Source organism: Barbus barbus (genome assembly GCF_936440315.1).
Source record: "Barbus barbus genome assembly, chromosome: 8".
Lineage (NCBI taxonomy): Eukaryota > Metazoa > Chordata > Actinopteri > Cypriniformes > Cyprinidae > Barbus > Barbus barbus.
In genome coordinates, this window is record NC_136736.1 from 30,910,428 (window position 1) to 30,927,735 (window position 17,308).

Consider the following 17,308-nt stretch of genomic DNA (forward strand, 5'->3'; position numbering starts at 1 on the left):
AAAGTCCTGCTGCAAAAGGAAATCAGCAACTCCATAAAGCGTCTTAATTAATCAAAGAATCCTTAAACCAAAAATATGAATTGTTTCTTGATCAGCATATTAGAATAATTTCATAAGCATCATGTGACACTGAAGACTGGAGTAATAATGCTGAAAATTCAGCTTTGATCACAAGAATAAATTACATTTTAAAATATATTTAAGTAGAAAACATTTATTTTAATAGTATTTCAAAATATTGCCATCTTACTGTATTTTTAATTTAAATAAATACAGCCTTGATGAGCATATGAGCCTTTTTTCAAAAGCATGAAAAAAAAATTACCACCCACAAACTTTTGAATAGTGTATATTTTGCCATATTTTATGTTCATATTTAATTTTATGGCCAAAAAAATAAATCCCATTTAATTTTATTTAGAAACACACAGTGCAATTAAAAGCAGGGGGTAGAAAAAATGGCTGAAAAGAGAGACAGAGACAGCGATACATAACACAGAATGCAAATAAGATGTTTTCAGACCTTTCCCATGTGGTCGTGTTTCATTTCCCAGCCCCGCGGCAGATCCAGCTGTTTGTTGGCGAACATGTTGAGGAAGGCAACCAGGTCTCGATTGTGCTGGTAGCGCTCAAAGTGGTGCGCATCCCGTCGCACTTTACTGATCATGTGTTTTAGACACGTGTTACTTGTAAACATGCGGTAGGCACTCTGAGAAAGAAAAATCAACAGACAAGAGTGTTTCGTAGTGTTTAAGCAATGCTAATTGCGTTCTAAAAAGTACAAATGCAACAAAATTACTTTTACTTTCGAAAGAAATGGTCGCCAAAATTAATGATGGAACCAGATGATGGGTTTGTGAAAAAACACCACAACCACAAAATTCCTTCAAGGGTTGGAAAATTGGCTTGTGGTAAAAAAAAAGTGTGAATAATTCATGTGTTTGGAGACTAACAGGGTTGGAATGCAGTACGGTGAAGAAATCCGGGCTGGTGAGAAACTTGGCGGTGGGGGACTGGAGCAGCAGAGACAAGCGCGAGCGAGAGCTAGCGGGTCCAACCGCGCCGTCCCGACGGTACTCTGAAAGAGAGGACAACCATAGTGTGATGTGTATGTTGGCTTAAATCAAAAGATCTGTTTTTCTCTATTGCATATTTTCTTGCATCTAATTAAGCAGACTCATCTAAACGCAGAGCATGCATGTGGTGTGTGAGAGAGTACCAGGTATGGAGGGATGCAGCAGGTCGTTTTCGTCTGTAGGCATCTCTGCAGCCTGTTCGTCTGTCCTCTCATTGGTTATTGTCCTCCGAATACTCTGATACCTGAACAAAACAAAGAGATACATTTATTGGTATATTTATTAATTTTTTCCACATGATAATCTTTTTACATATATATATATATATATATATATATATATATATATATATATATATATATATATATATATATTAATTAGGCAGCACGTTTTTTAAATAAATAAAAAACGTGTTAATTTAATTTATTTATTTTTTTAAATAAAAAAAAAAAAAAAAAAAAAACGTTTATTAAATAAAAAAAAAAAAATTGTAAACAAACTTGATTATAAGAAATGTTTCTTTAGCACCAACACAGCATAATAATATCATTTCTTAAAGGTAAACATAAGTTATTCTAAATATATATATATATTTTTATTTAATTTAAAGCAAATAATACTGGATGGAATAAAAGGGATACAATTAAATTAAATTAAATTAAATTAAATTAAATTAAATTAAATTAAATTAAATTAAATTAAATTAAATTAAATTAAATTAAATTAAATTAAATTAAATTAAATTAAATTAAATTAAATTAAATTAAATTAAATTAAATTAAATTAAAAATTAAATTACATTAGTGCCGAAAAAAAATGTATGTCACATATAGTTCTCGCCAGCCATGACATTGCATTTTGCATTATTTTTAGCTGAGAAGGGAATATTCCACATACGTTCCTAGACTTAAAAAAAGCTTGATTTGACTCATTTTCACTGACATTTTATGCTTGGCGAACTGTTCACTTTGGATGCTGTACACAGCTATGCTACAATTGCTTTTGCAAGTGAAATGCATGCTAATCAAGCAAAATAAATTGAAATCAAGTTGACGGAGAGAAAGCGGATGAGAGAGCGTGAGAGATGTTTTGATAGAGCATGATAATGGCAGAACAAATTAGGTTGCTGTGGTGACTGCTGGGTGACATTTTTAAAGAGCTGTTTTTCCATAAAAGCGAGGATTAACAAATGGCATTTCAGACTCAGATAAATCCCGAGATATTGGAACTTAAGGTCACTGTGTTCTCAAAACTCTCCTCCTGTTAGAAGTCACTCTAATCAAAGCTGATTTCATGCCATCTTGACAGATATCTGCTGGTGTAAACATACTGACCTTAGGTTGAGCTGCTCCATCTGCTGAATGGAGTTGGATCTCTGTAGGACCTGAGGTGCAGGTGGAGCAGTGGGCCGCTGCCAGGTGGTGGTTCTGTTCACATGATCCACATAGAAAATCCTGCCGTGACTGTCTATACGAGCTTCCCAGTCTACAACATACACATTTAAAGTCCACTTATAATGTTATAATCAAACATAATAATATAATGATCATCATTTCAAAAGATCAAAAAGTGAATCAAATTTTCCATGATTATGTCCCCTTTAGGACAGGCTGGGTGAATCTCAAACAAAGATAAAAATATTCTCTCACTTGGTGGAAGAGTCTCGTCAACTCTCTGATAGCGGCTGATGTCGTGACGGACTGAAGGAAGCGATCTCACTTCCTGATGACCGTTCACTTGAGCACTGGCTCCTTCAGAAGAGCAAAACTGGTTATTTGTGTTGTGAAAGATCAATGAAAACATACTGTACATATATTACACACAAATTATTCATAGAGTCTCATGTTATTCTTATTATATAAAGCCATTATATCATTATATTATGTTAATTATATTTTATTTGAATATAATTAATATTTGATTAATAATATATTGACTATTAAATATAATTTAATAACCTTATTTTATATAATATTAAAATACAATATTTTATTATTATTATTATTCACATAATAATATATTTAACAATAGAATAATTCATTATTATTTTTCTTTATTGTAATATGTATATTTTTCGCATATTGCTATTTTGTTATTATTGTTGATGGTAGTGTTGTTTGATATACTATTTTATATTTTTATATTATAAATATATTATTAATCTTCCTAATATTTAAATAACAATATATTTTAATAATAACAATTATTTAATTTATGGTGACATATTAATTTTGTATATGTGTTATTAATATTATTATTATTAACAACAAATCAGAGATACTATTTTACATTTTAATATAAAAATATTACTTTTAATATAAATATTCATGTTCTTAATAATATTATATAATATTTTATTTTAATAATAACTATTATTTTTATTTATTGTATTTATTACTATTATCATCAGCATTAAAAACAACAAATTCATGCCATTTAATAAAATAAATATAAAAAATGTTCTTAACAGTTCATATTTCTTTCAATAATAATATTTGTAATTATATATATATATATATATATATATATATATATATATATATATATAGGCTATATATATATATTTTTTTTTTTTTTTTTTTTTTTTTTACATCCCTTTAATATTATAATAGTATTTATTATAATAATAATAATGTTATTTTATATTTTTGATTTAATGTGCAGAAAAGTTATAACTGATGGTAAAACCTAATGGAGGATTGATAACCACTGTCATGAAGTTCCCTTATTCCTTCTTATTGCTGATTTACTATATCAATAACGCAGGAAGTTACCTGTTTCTTCATCTGTTACTGTGGCAGCCTGTTCTGCGTCAGCTGCCCTTCTCACTTCATTGGTTAATTCCACCCCTTCAGCCGGCGATGCGTTCCCTGATGCTTCCAGACTCTGCCTCCTCTGCCAGATTTCGGCATCTTCCTCCTCCTCATTGGCTGTCTCACTGGAGTTCCCCTGCTCCGGCTGCTTAGCTGCTGTGGCTCCGCCCCCTTCACTAGCTGCATTACTGGCCGATGCTGAGGACTCTGTGACTGTAGCTGCCTCTGATGATCCTTCATCCCCAGTGACCGCCTTGGGTGCAACTGCTTCCTCATCCTGGAAGAAATGGATTAGGTGCAATGATGCAAAGGAAGAACAACATTACAATACAAATTGGGAAATGCAGAAAATGCAGTTTTATGCTTGAATCATCATAAAATATACATAAAATATAGACAGACAGACAGATAATGTGTAATGTGTAAGATTCAAACTTTAGTTTATTTTAAATTTAATTAGGTGTAAAATAAAGTTTGATGTTATAAAATGTATTATAAATCATAATATCTTCAAATATATTTTATTATATATCGATATTATATCCTAATCTATCATAAAATATAAAACATTAATTTATTCAATATTTTACCATGTTAAGAATAGTAATAGTAATCACAAATAACCATTCTTATTATATATATATATATATATATATATATATATATATATATATATATATATATATACATACATATGTATATATATATATATATACATATGTATATATATATATATATGTATATATGTATATATATATATATATATATATATATGTATATATATATATATATATATATATATATATGTATTAAAATGTATTAAATATTCCCTTAACAGGTTAAATTAATAGAATAGAATAGAATAGAATAGAATAGAATAGAATAGAATAGAATCGAATAGAATCGAATAGAATAGAATAGAGCTGCCAGACCCTACAGACCTGTATTTTGGGATCTGGCCGCTGAGAGCTGCTGGATCTCTGTGTCGAGTCTCCAGAGGCAGCAGCTCTTTCCTGACCATCCTCTGCACCTCCATTTTGGCTCTTTGTGGTGCCACTGCTCGACCCTGATGCCGTGGCCTCTGTATCTGTGGCACTGCTCGCCGCTTCCGACTCGAGCCTCTCTTTGACGGGACCCTCCCCTTTGTCCTGTTCAGAGGAGGTGTGTCTCTCAGGCCGCTGAGTGCCATTGGTCAATGCTGGATCCCGGGAGGCGTGTCCCTCCTCGTCTTCATCAGAGTCTATATGTAACATAGCATTGAGGCGTGTGTCGGTGGGGAAACTGGAGCGGAGTTTAGGTGAGGCAGCCCCAAGAGGTCTGTCTCCGGGGCCCTTAGGGGCCTCAATAGCATCCAGATAGTCATTAAGCGAGGCCTGACGATGAGTGTGGCCTGGGGTTCCTTCAGCCAAGTCTGGGGCCCCGTCTCTCAAGAGCCGATCCTCATCAGGGTCCATCATGCACTCATCAGTTCTAAAGGAGTCACCGTGAAGGGACCCTTCAGAGCCAGTGGGCGAGGGGCCCCTGGCCATACGAGGCGAAGGATACAAAACATCCTCGTCGTCCGATGGGCTCCCAGGATCTCCATTCATAGAGGAGGCTCCCAACAGAGATCCCATGGCATCTACAAAAGCATAATACTTTTATTCAGCAAGGAGACATTCAATTAATCAAGTGACAGTAAAGACATTTATATTCATAAAAAGATTTATATTTCAAATAAATGCTGTTCTTTTGAACTTTATATATTTATAAAAGAACCTTGAAAAGGGATCTTCTGAGGAGTGACACAAAAGGGATCCAATAATCCAATTAATTTATTAAATAAAATTAATAAATATACATATTGACCAAGTAATATAAATCAGATTTTAGAATCAGAAATATCTGTTTTATACATTAAGTGGAAATTGGCAAGGATGTAACTGTAAAAGCTGTAAAATGTTAAAGGTTAAATTGTCGAAAAAGAGTTTAGCCTGGACAGGAGGGACAGAAATAGTTATAAAAAAGTAAAAACTCCACTTTTGAAAATACTGCCACACTGCCATTTTTTTTTTTGAAAGACATTAAAAAAGGCGACATGCATCACATTGACAATAAAGACATTTGTAATTTTACAAAATATATAGACATAATAGTTGCAACAAATTTCCATTTCATATAAACAATATTTGTAAAAAAAAAACAAAAAAAAAAACCCACCAAATATTAAGCATCACAACTGTTTTCAACTTTGATAGTTATAATAATTATCAATGTTTCTAGAGCAGTAAATCAGCATATTAGAATGATTTCTGAAGGATCATGTGACACTGAAGACTGGCGTAATGATGCTGAAAATTCAGCTTTGCATCACAGAAATACATTTTATTTAATAAAATATATTAATATAGAAAACAGTTCATTTAAATTGCATTAATATTTCACAATATTTCCATTCGTACTGTATTTTTAATCAAATAAATGCCGCATTGGTGAGCATAAGAGGCTTCTTTCAAAATCATTTAAACTTTTGAGTGATATTGATTGTATAAATAAATATACTGTAATCAGTACCTTCATGTCCGTTGGAGGTGATCTCCACCCTGAAGTGAAGCTGTCCACTCACATGTTCTGTGGGCAGACGACGACAAAGCGTATAGCTCACATGCTGATCTCTTTTTTCCAAAAATAGAAAAATCACACAGATAAAAATTATTTTCCTGTAATAAAATCTGTTTATAATATTGTTAACAAAAAAAGAAAGCATCTGTTTAAATAAGTTTTGTGCCAGTTAACACATATAAAGTATCTACTGGATGCAAAAAAGTTATTTTTTACAATAATATTTACCTCTTAAAATTATTACACAAGTTATGTTTACATAAACATCTGTGGACAAAAATGAACTGTAAGATACTTGAAGGATTTAACTCTGTTAATAAAAGCTCATACATAATAGATCCTCGCAGCTATATTTCATTAGTGAATACTGACCCGGCTGTATGTCTCTCCAGCAGTCTCTGCACTGGCATTGTCAGCTGACCTAAAAAGCGTTTGATGATCGGGCGACTTTTTGCAAATTTGTCCTTGACCTCGATTTCCAAAACGTCCGTCATCAGAGCAACAAAAGTGTACTTCTGCAGGCCAGGAGAAAAGAAATGTAGTATGAAAATTAAGGTTTACAGTTATGTTTTTGTGCAGGGGAAGTAAAATAATAATCAATCTTACAGTATATTCAATCTTATATAAGATAACAAAGCTTTATTCTTATTTACATTACCATGGTACATTTCCACAAGGTATATTTAGAGTTCTTAAAAGTACCTTGTAAAAACATTGACATGGTTATCATTTAGTACCATTCACTATGTTTTTATAATAAAGAAAATTATTTACATTTAGGAGATGTTACTAACATATAGTGCAGTAATTTCTGGAGAAATCTGAGGTTATGGGTTTGCTCAAGGGCACTGTGCTTTTACTGAAAACATCTGGTTTCAGAGTCACCCCTACTTGGTTACATCCCATTAACTTCTCAGCTCCTCACAGTGGACTGACAGCATCCAGAGGTGAAGCGCTGAAGAAGTGAACACAAACAGCACACCTCATTAACCACCCCAGTCCATGAATTACCTCTCCGTGCCACACAGGGTTAGTGGTGTTGGATATGATGGAGGTTCGTCTCTCCTGGCCGTGGTGAGTGAATGTAGGGAAGCCGTTCCTCTTGCCTGGATGAATGCTCATCTTCAGATAGGGGTCCGGATTAAAAAACATGCCCTTCTTCAGACCCTGAGCCCTGATATCTGCAATAAACACACACACAAGGTGAGCTAGCAGCATAAATAAATGATTTATATCTATCATCTGCACTAGCAGCTCATTGCCACAAGAGGGCAGATATATAGAGGAGTTTTCATTATGAAGACAACGCATCAATTTATGTCAGATTGTATATTTCGGTTAGAATGAGATGCATTTCAAATCATTGTAAATTTGTCTTAAAAATTCAACACATTAAGGCAAATTATCTATATTACTTGGTGCATGAATGTTTTTTTTTTGTTACTAAAAAAGATTATTATTATTTGCATGTAATGCATCCATTATTGAAGTGTTATAAACAGCAATATGCTATTTGAAGTTGTGCATTGCAATGATTTTACCATGGTTAATGAAGGATTGTAAAAAAAAAAAAAAAAACACTACTGCCTCTCAAAGGGCTTTTAGCTTACAAAATTCATATATGAAAAAAAAAACTGTTTCATATAGAAATCCTCGGTCTCTTTTACTAAAATGAGAGTAGGTGTAGTAAATATCAACCGTTCTTACCTGACAGAGTAAAGCTGACCAATTTCCTGCAGTGTTCGGTGACCGACTGTCCATCCACCTGCCCCTCTGCCCCGACCTGTAGAGGACAGCATAACACAATTACACATTATGATAGAGAAATATCTCAGTTTATATCAAATATCTAGTTTCACTATACACTCTTTTTTTGAGAGAGAGTTTATAAGGCCCAGAGAAAGCAAGCCAGACCTGGATTAATATCTGAAATCATATCAAATAAGTAGTTTCTGCCAAAATATCACACAGAGCTGAAGTGATTACAATAAAACTGTTGTAATCTGGCATTAAACCACCATTTTAATTCAATAAATGAATAAATAAATAAATCTTGAAGGAGAGCCCATTTATTTAATAGTTATTCACTATTATTTCTTCCACATATTTATTAATTTTAATATATTTTACAGCTGCGTTCTGGTTGAAACTACGGTTATCATGTTAAGTTTTAGAGAGGTTCAGGAACATGGTCGTGAATAATTCAATGATGTTATAATGTTCCTGCTCATTAACGTGGCAGTGTGTGATTTATGATTACAGGCTCTCTCGTTCAGCCACAGAGCCCAATGACGACTTCTGAACGATGGTGAGACTGAGACATTATAATTTCCATATGTTAAGCCAATGCACATTTAACTCACATTAAGTCAATTGTTTTGGGTGTGTATTCACTCAAAAACGTGTTCTGCATCAATACAAACCATACAAAGTAGCAAGCAGCAAGAGTAATTTTATCAAAACATCAAAATGTAAGTTCAGAATTCAGATGTGAGAAAATATCTCCATCCCATCTGTAACCATGTCCCATTTGCCTGAGGAATCACAGTTCCTTGTTTTAGCACATCTCAGATCACAGTCACATGATCGGACATATTCATTCTCTTTTCAATAGCTCAAAGATAAGTTCAGTAATGCTCTGCGAATGAATCGGTCCGTTAACTCTAGGGGTTCAAGTTCAGGCTCATGTCACAGAGGGTGGAATGTGGCCTTTGCACTAGTTCTATGGCGTCGTGTCGGCAGCCCGGCGCTAAGCATATCAAAGAGCACTCTCTACTTCCTGTGCATTCCCTGCATGCCTGTGAACATGATACGACTCTGTGGAGTTCAGTCAAACTCCAGCGCCTGATAATGGAGCTTGCAGACACGCAGGCAGAGAAAGACTAAGAAACACACGCAGGTGGAGATGATGTGAAGATGTGAAATATATATCTACTGAATTTGCCGGTTCGAAGCATTGTAAAATAACCTATATGCACAAACATCAAATGAAATTTATATTAATACAATAAGTCCATTTGTTGCTTAAGAACCATAAAAAGCCTTTAAAATACTGGTTAGACTAGTTAAGTATATTTCTTGGAATTTAATTACACTACTTTTTTTTTTTTTTAAGAAATAAATATTAAAGTGATCAAAAATGACAGTCAAGCCATTTGCAATATTACAAATATTTCTCATTTCAAATAAATGCTGTTCTTTTGAACTTTCTAACTATCAAAGAATCCTCAAAAATGATCACAATATCTACAAAAAAATATTAAGCAGCACAGGTGTTTTCAACACTGATGATAATAATGAATATTTTTGAGCAGGAAATCAGCATATTAGAATGATTTCTGAAGGATCGTGTGACACTGAAGACTGGAGAAATGATGCTGAAAATTCAGCTTTGCATCACTATTATTTTAAATTGTAATCATATTTCACAATATTACTTTTTTTTACTGCATTTCTTTTTTTTAAATCAAATAAATGCAGCACTGATGAGCAGAAAAGACTTCTTTCAAAAAATCTTATTGACTCCAAACTTTGGAACTTTAGTAAATATCAACAAAATCTATTTAAAATACAAAATATTACAAAATTTAAATATGCATTGTTTGTTGTTACATTTAACTACATTTTTAAACATCTATTTATTAGTCAGTATAAAAAAAAAATATTTACATATAATATATATTGTTATTGGAGCCTCCATACTTTCTGTGCTACAACTCTAAAATAAATCTATTTGTTTGTCCCTTTTTTTATTTATAACAAAAATAAATATAATGTAAATATAACAAACATGATTTGAACCTTGGCTTTCCGAGTAAGCACCATAGCTAGTGTGTTGGAACATGTCCATTAACCTCTAGGCCACAGCTCTGACAAATAAAACACCTAAAAAAGGGTTAAAAAGTGGGGCAAATCTACTGTTATGAAAACGTAACATTATGCCATTTCGATGAGTGATGCTTTCATGTGTTTCTCTCAAGTTCATGTGACAAAATCAGATATTATGAGTGAAAATACTCCTTTTAAGCATAATTCAAAGAGTGCCAGATCAACTGGAGCAGTTTGCAGCTCAACAACTCCGCTAACACTTTTAAATCCAAAACTCAACACAGACTTACTGTAGCTCCAGGGTTTTTGACGGTGATGCAGGGTGTCGTGGCCCTCAACGCTCCACTCACTCCATGGTAATATTTGAAACTGATTTTGGTCTCAGCTGAGAAATATAAACACAAGATCATGTTTCTCAAATATTTGAAATATAAACAAACACATATCTCCATTATTATTCTCATATAATAACATATTTTATCATTGTTTCAGTCTCAGGCAGCATGTTCATAGACCATCTAATCCATAATGAACACAAAAATGCCAAGAGCTTTCTCAAAAGGCAAGCTGTAATCTGATTGGCTGGTTTTATGTAATTCCCAGGAATCGATGTGCACAGGATTTATCAGTCTGCCGAGAAACAAAATGTTTTCAATTCCTAGGCTGCTACACTGGGGGGAAATAGAAACTATTTTCACTCAGAAATTGCTTGTAAATCTTACAAATAAATAGCTAGGAACACATTGAATTGAATGTAAAAAAATTATAATAATTAAGCAGAAAACCTAAAGTAGTATTCGCTTGTAAACTGTAAAAATACAGTGTACATTGAGCATTTCAAACATGATTACCATAATTTTTTTATGACATTCATTGCATCTAAATGAGTTTTGTTAAGTGAATAAGATCATAACTATTTTGCTTGTTTCTCAATTTTATATCTGTTTTCAGCTTCACTTGCTCCTAAACAAAACACACAAAAATACAATACAGAAATATATATCGCGGTGCACAGGTGAACAGGACATGTTTGTGTCCTTAGCATTCAAACATAGTTTGTTTTGTTTTTACATAATGTATAGAGGCAGATTTATCTCAAATGTATTACTCAGGCAAAACTCTCCATAACTACACAACTGGTCAAAAGTGTGGGGTATTTTTGAAAAAAGCCTCTTATTGTCATCAAGGCTGCATTTATTTGATCAAAAATACAATAAAAATAATATTGTGAAATTTTATTACAATTTAAAAACAATGTTTTCTATTTGAATATATATATATTAAAATGTAATTTATTCCTGTGATCAAAGCTGAATTTTCAGCATCGTTACTCCAGTCTTCAGTGTCACATGATCCTTCAGAAATCATCCTAATATGCTGATTTGCTGCTCAAGAAACATTTCTTATTATTAATCAATGCTGAAAATGTTGTTCTGCCTAATATTTTGTGTTAAACCATGATATTTTCTTTCTTTCTTTATATGCTGATTTGAGAAATCAAGAACATTATATTTATTACTAACTCCAAACTTGGAACGGTAGTGCACCAAACATTTGATCCCAACAACTTTACAAACATTGTGAAATCCAAAGAGAATCCCTGCTCCTTGAAAAAGAAAGTGCATATTTTTCCAAACTCTCACTTACGCTCCATGAAGTACGGTCCGGGCTCCAGCCTCCAGACGATCTGGCCCCTCTGAGTGCCGTTCACCCCGCGGTTCTTCGAATCCCAGACGTTCGCAGGACACGTCTCATCTGTGTCGGCACAAAACCGTGTAAATATTTGTCTTATACATAAATAAATGACTGCGAGGAAAGGCGTCCACCGGGAGTCAATAGATCTCATTATAAATGTGTGGCTGTGAAACAACATAGGGTTGGCTGATCGATTGTGCCACACCTCAGGCCTATTCTCTGAAGGGCTTAAAGCCTTTTCTAAGGGTCTTGAGAACAAGCAAATGGTAAAATGTTTGTCCTGAAGGTAAGGGACCATGTTCCTAGTTGATATTTCCTGTTCCTTAACTCAACATGCCCCTGATCAAACAAACCTCCAACCTGCTCCCATCTGTTTGGCTCTCTCAAAAATGCTACTCCATACAGAGAACAGTAATATAGCTCAATATAATCATGCATGCATAGTAAATAGAAGCACAAATGCACCATAAAATGTATATACATGAAATCAACATATACAATGTAGCTTTTTTCAATGCAGAAAATTATTTTAAAAAAATATTAAGTTTAATCAGATGTGGGAAAATGTATATTGATTAATCTCGAGTACAAGCAGAGCATCTAGTGGCAAAGACGGCACTAATGAATTGATTGGCAGTGATTCAAAGCAGACAGGATGTATTGTGGGTGAACTGAGTCCATGAGCACATTAGCTTCAATTTCCAGTCTGAGCCTTATAATCAATACAGCCCCATAAACCAGAGACCCAATGACCCACTGCTGATTATCTCTCTGTGACACAATCTTTTTCCCCTTTCCGCCCTCTAATTCTGGACAAACAGTATCTGAACAAAAGAGTGAATAACATCTAATGACAAAACTCCCAATTAAGCAATTTGTCCACATGAGGGAGAATTAGGCCTTATTAGGACAAGTAGCAATGACTCAAATATTCTAAAATAAAATAAAATAAACACATGGAATCTGATTTGTAGCCAATTTGATTCTTACCCCATTGTATATGCTATGAAACTGGATTAAAATAAATATTATTGGAAAAGTGTTTCAGATTTGATTTCAAGTAGTTTTTCAAGATGTGGCATGTTTTTAATATCAGATATACACAATATACCAAACAGAAAACTCTGTCTGAACAAACAGATCTGATTTTAGCACTTGCAAAATGACAGTCCAGACATAGGATAGGATTTGAAAAGCAAATCAGAATAGTGTGGGGAAAAAGCTTCAAGACATGCTATATACACTAAATAAACAATCTGACATTTACATTTAAAAACCTTCCCAAAAATGATTATAATAATAAAAGTGCATGTATGACTCAATTTAAATTTTTTAACTCCAAGCTATATATCTAATGCAGTCAATGTTAAATATAGTCTATAATGTAAGATGTGAAAACCTATGCATTCAGAAAAAAAATAAAAACTAGCAAGTAGCACAATATGATCCAGAATCCATTCACACAAACATCCGCGTCTATATAATTGTTGGTAGCCACTGACTTCCATAGTATTTTGTCCACACTATGAACAAGCAGCAGACATTCAGAAGTGAGTTTGTTCTGAAGAAAGGTTTACAGCCCCTGTTTCTCTCTAGGTGTGACGGCAGCTAGTGATCAGTAATTGTGGGACACTCTTCATTCTGTCAGACCCTCAGTGAATAGACCAGCCTTGTCTACTGTGATCTACAGCAGCTCACCTGAAACTATATCACAGCGCTGACACTGGGCCTCTGTTACTGAACGTCTACAAAAAGCCACAATTCACCCGACCGTGTCACATGACTCATGTAAAAATCAACCATCTCTGACTCCAGGGCAGTGATTGCCTTGCATCATCCAGCTTCCCGGAAAAAACAGCTAAATGCCTTACAGTAAAATCAGGACATATTCTGAGCACACGATAAAAAAAAAGACAAATAAACAAAGATAAAGCAGATTAATTCAATATTTCATGTTAAATGTAATTTGACATGCACAGCTGTCTGTGACCCTTGTTTGTTAATAATGTTAAAAAGACTTTATAACTGCAAATTAATTTATGGGTGACTCTTGAATCATCATTTCACCCCAAAATAGAAAGGATATTTTAAAAGTAAGAAATAATACATATTGTAAATATATATAATTGTTTTTTTTTTAATAATGCATAACAGGTTTTACCTTTACATTTCTACATTTTTACATACATACACCTCTACGTTTTTTTTTACAGATTTGGAGAAATGTATCATTACATCACTTGCTCACCAATGGATCCTCTGCAGTGAATGGGTGCCGTCAGAATGAGAGTCCAAACATTGATAAAAACAATCACAATGTTTTTTTTTTTATAAGTTTTGCTTGTAAACTGTGCATATTTCTCTTCTGATTCAGACTGTATGACTTTTTCATTGGGGGAAGCGTTATTATGGATTATGGACTCATATTTTGGTCTGAAGAGACAGTTAAAAACATCTTACTGATGGATATGGTTCTTACAAACACGCAGCCTTTCGTTTCACAAGATGTTAACTGATGGACTGCAATCGTGTGGATTTCTTGTGGATTATTGTGATGTTTCTATTCTGACGGCACCCATTCACTGCAGAGTATCCACTGGTGAGCAAGTGACGTAATGATACATTTCTCCAAATCTGTTCAAATAAAGAAGAAACCTCATCTATATTTTGATGTCCTGAGGGTGAGTACATTTTCATTAAATATTTGCATTTTTGGGTGAACTATTGCTTTAAGGCAGTTGTTCTTTTTGTGTGTAACACAGGTCATAAATCAGGACCTGGTCACTCCCGTGGGGAAAATGAGACTGAATGAAACTCCAGAGGATCTGAGCGGATCGATGGCTGGCACAATCCCTCAGCGGAGGCCTTTCTCTGGGACAGACCACAGAGGAATTCCCCAGTCCTGATCGATGGCCCCATGAAGCCGGCTATAGTAGTATGAGGGATCGGCTTTCACTGACCATGACAGTCAAACAGATCCTGAACCCTGCGCTCGTACTACTGTACATAACACAGATTACAGCAAGAATGAGAATAAAATCTTGTTTACTGACACTTTTACCATATATAATATACTGTATAATTGAGAAATAATACACGAGTAATGACTGCTTGCTGTTGTGGGTGCTTGAGCGGTTTTATGATATTAATATTCAGGTCTCTAGATAGGACTCAGGTCCCTTCAAAATACGTTTCACCTGATTTATCATTTGCAAAATGAAAGACAGATCACAGAAAAGTAATAGCACACCAGGATGCTCAATTCCAGGTATCCTTACCGTTGAACGCACCACTAAATTCCCACTTCCAAGAAGCTAAATCTATAGAGATTGTATTTCTGAAGCCTTGATCAAGCTTGATTTGATTCAAGCTAAAGCTTTACTTTAGCTGAGAAAATTCTATAACGTATCATTTTTCTTATATGCAAGAAGGAAAATGTCCCTAGTTTACAACCATAACAAAAATGCATGGGTTTTTATGGGTGCAATTTAAAGGCACAAGACCCAGAAAGAAATATTGCAAAATTAATTTTAAATTGTATTTTCTAAAGAAACTTTTGATGCCAAATGGATTAGCCCATCACACAATACTATTTTAATTAATTAAAGATCTTTAAATAGCTATATCACTACATACAGAGGAAATAGGAAGAAATATCAAACACAATAGTGTCGCACTTTACCTGCAATTACTCTAAATGATGTCTCTGAACATAACAAATGTGTGTATAATTCACTGCAAGTCAGTGAATGGTTAATTGTATTGTAGTTGCTGTTATATGCATCTAGGGATACTGGTGGGTTGAGTTTGTTCATGGTTGGTTGGTGTGTCATGGGACACATTTGCTCATCCTCCCACCTCTCCTCTACAAATCAAAACTACGGCAGTTATGGGCTCTCAAAGCCATCAGAAATAGTGCTGAGTAACTAGATTCAACCATCAGCGCAAGTGCGGAGGAGAGGACGAGATAAAACGTAGCTAATGACACAATGCAATTAAATCAGAGTCAGCAGTTCATCTGTTTTCATTTGCTCATTAATTTGCAATCACTTTGTTGCTTCATCAACATATTAAACCCACACAGTAGGTCACAGTTGGGCTGGGTGGTATAACAGTATTTACTGTGCATAGAAATGTCTGGTTTATATTACTTTGTTGATTATAATGGGAGTGATTTAGTTGTTCAGTGTTCACTTTTAGAAATAGTCTTATATTTTGATTGCATCCATCATATTTTGGTTTAAGTCCAATCAAGTGATATATATATATATATATATATATATATATATATATTAGTAAGAATTACATTCTGAAATTATGCATTGTGCATTATAAAAGATTGTTTTCCATTACTGAAGAGAAAGAACCGGTGATACAGTGATAAAAATTAATACAAAACTAAGTAACAGTAAGTAAATATACGTTTACCTTCCATTTAAAGGAATTACGTTCAATAGAGAGTTTTCCCACACCTCAAAACATCTTACCAATGTGGTACAGCCCAATCCAGTCAGTGGCATCCACCTCCTCCTTGATGTCCCAGGAGATGACCAGGTTTTGCCCTCGCCCAAGCGTGAACTGGTACGTAGAGGCCGTTAAGGAGGAACGGCTATCCGATGTCACCAGGTCCGTGTCACTGTTGGCCCGCTGCAGGCCCATCAGTTCGGAAGCTCCTCCTCTAGAGCTTCCCCCATTCCCAGAGCCATCTTGCGCCGAAAGGCTGCGGAGGTTTTCCGGGCTCAGCGTGTAGCGCATGTGTGGGGTGCGCCTCCGCACCACCAGGAGATGTTCACGGGCGGTGGTGGTAGTACCGGTGGCCATGGTGACTTGGGTGGAGGGGTGGGATGTGTGGTGTGGGGAAGGGGTTGAGTGATGAGGAGGGGGAGGGTGGGGGCGGGAACGGGGAGGGAGGACTGCCGTGGCCAGCGAGGGACGAATGGTGGAGGTCGGGATAAGATGGAGGTAAGAAATAGGTGCCAAACGGCCAAAACAAGGGGGAAAGGGGTAGGGATTTGGACCAATAAGCACCAACAAGCCCTAGTCGGCGGAAGGATTCTCCTTCCTTAAGTTCACTGGAAGTGGCGGTGTCATTTGAAATGATGAGTATATATACTTGATTTCCGAAATTCCTAATAATCTTGGGTTTATGATCTCTAGGTATCTTAAACACAACTAATCCAGAAGACTGAAAGTTTGCTGGGCCTCCAAAACCCACCTCAAAGCGAATCCAATCCCAGCCAGATCACTCAAAGCTTCATTTTTGAAGTCTTTGAAGTCATACAGAGGTTGTTTCTG

The 17,308-nt window shown here is 34.7% G+C and overlaps 1 protein-coding gene across 2 annotated transcripts in view; it reads right to left on the reverse strand.

Moving 5' to 3' along the window:
- LOC306874396 (E3 ubiquitin-protein ligase HECW2-like) overlaps window positions 1–16,834 on the reverse strand; it is a gene marked incomplete at its 5' end in the record, with an annotated part of 37,429 nt that extends 20,595 nt beyond the window's left edge. For both annotated transcript variants that reach the window (XM_079424413.1, XM_079424412.1), the window contains 14 exons: window positions 524–709; window positions 954–1,078; window positions 1,220–1,320; window positions 2,411–2,561; window positions 2,726–2,827; window positions 3,851–4,166; window positions 4,831–5,510; window positions 6,443–6,543; window positions 6,863–7,005; window positions 7,502–7,671; window positions 8,198–8,273; window positions 10,609–10,703; window positions 11,966–12,073; window positions 16,501–16,834. In XM_079424413.1, coding sequence (XP_079280539.1) covers window positions 524–709; window positions 954–1,078; window positions 1,220–1,320; window positions 2,411–2,561; window positions 2,726–2,827; window positions 3,851–4,166; window positions 4,831–5,510; window positions 6,443–6,543; window positions 6,863–7,005; window positions 7,502–7,671; window positions 8,198–8,273; window positions 10,609–10,703; window positions 11,966–12,073; window positions 16,501–16,834 — 2,688 coding nt within the window. The remainder of the gene's footprint in view (window positions 1–523; window positions 710–953; window positions 1,079–1,219; window positions 1,321–2,410; window positions 2,562–2,725; window positions 2,828–3,850; window positions 4,167–4,830; window positions 5,511–6,442; window positions 6,544–6,862; window positions 7,006–7,501; window positions 7,672–8,197; window positions 8,274–10,608; window positions 10,704–11,965; window positions 12,074–16,500) is intronic.
- Window positions 16,835–17,308: the final 474 nt, after the last annotated feature.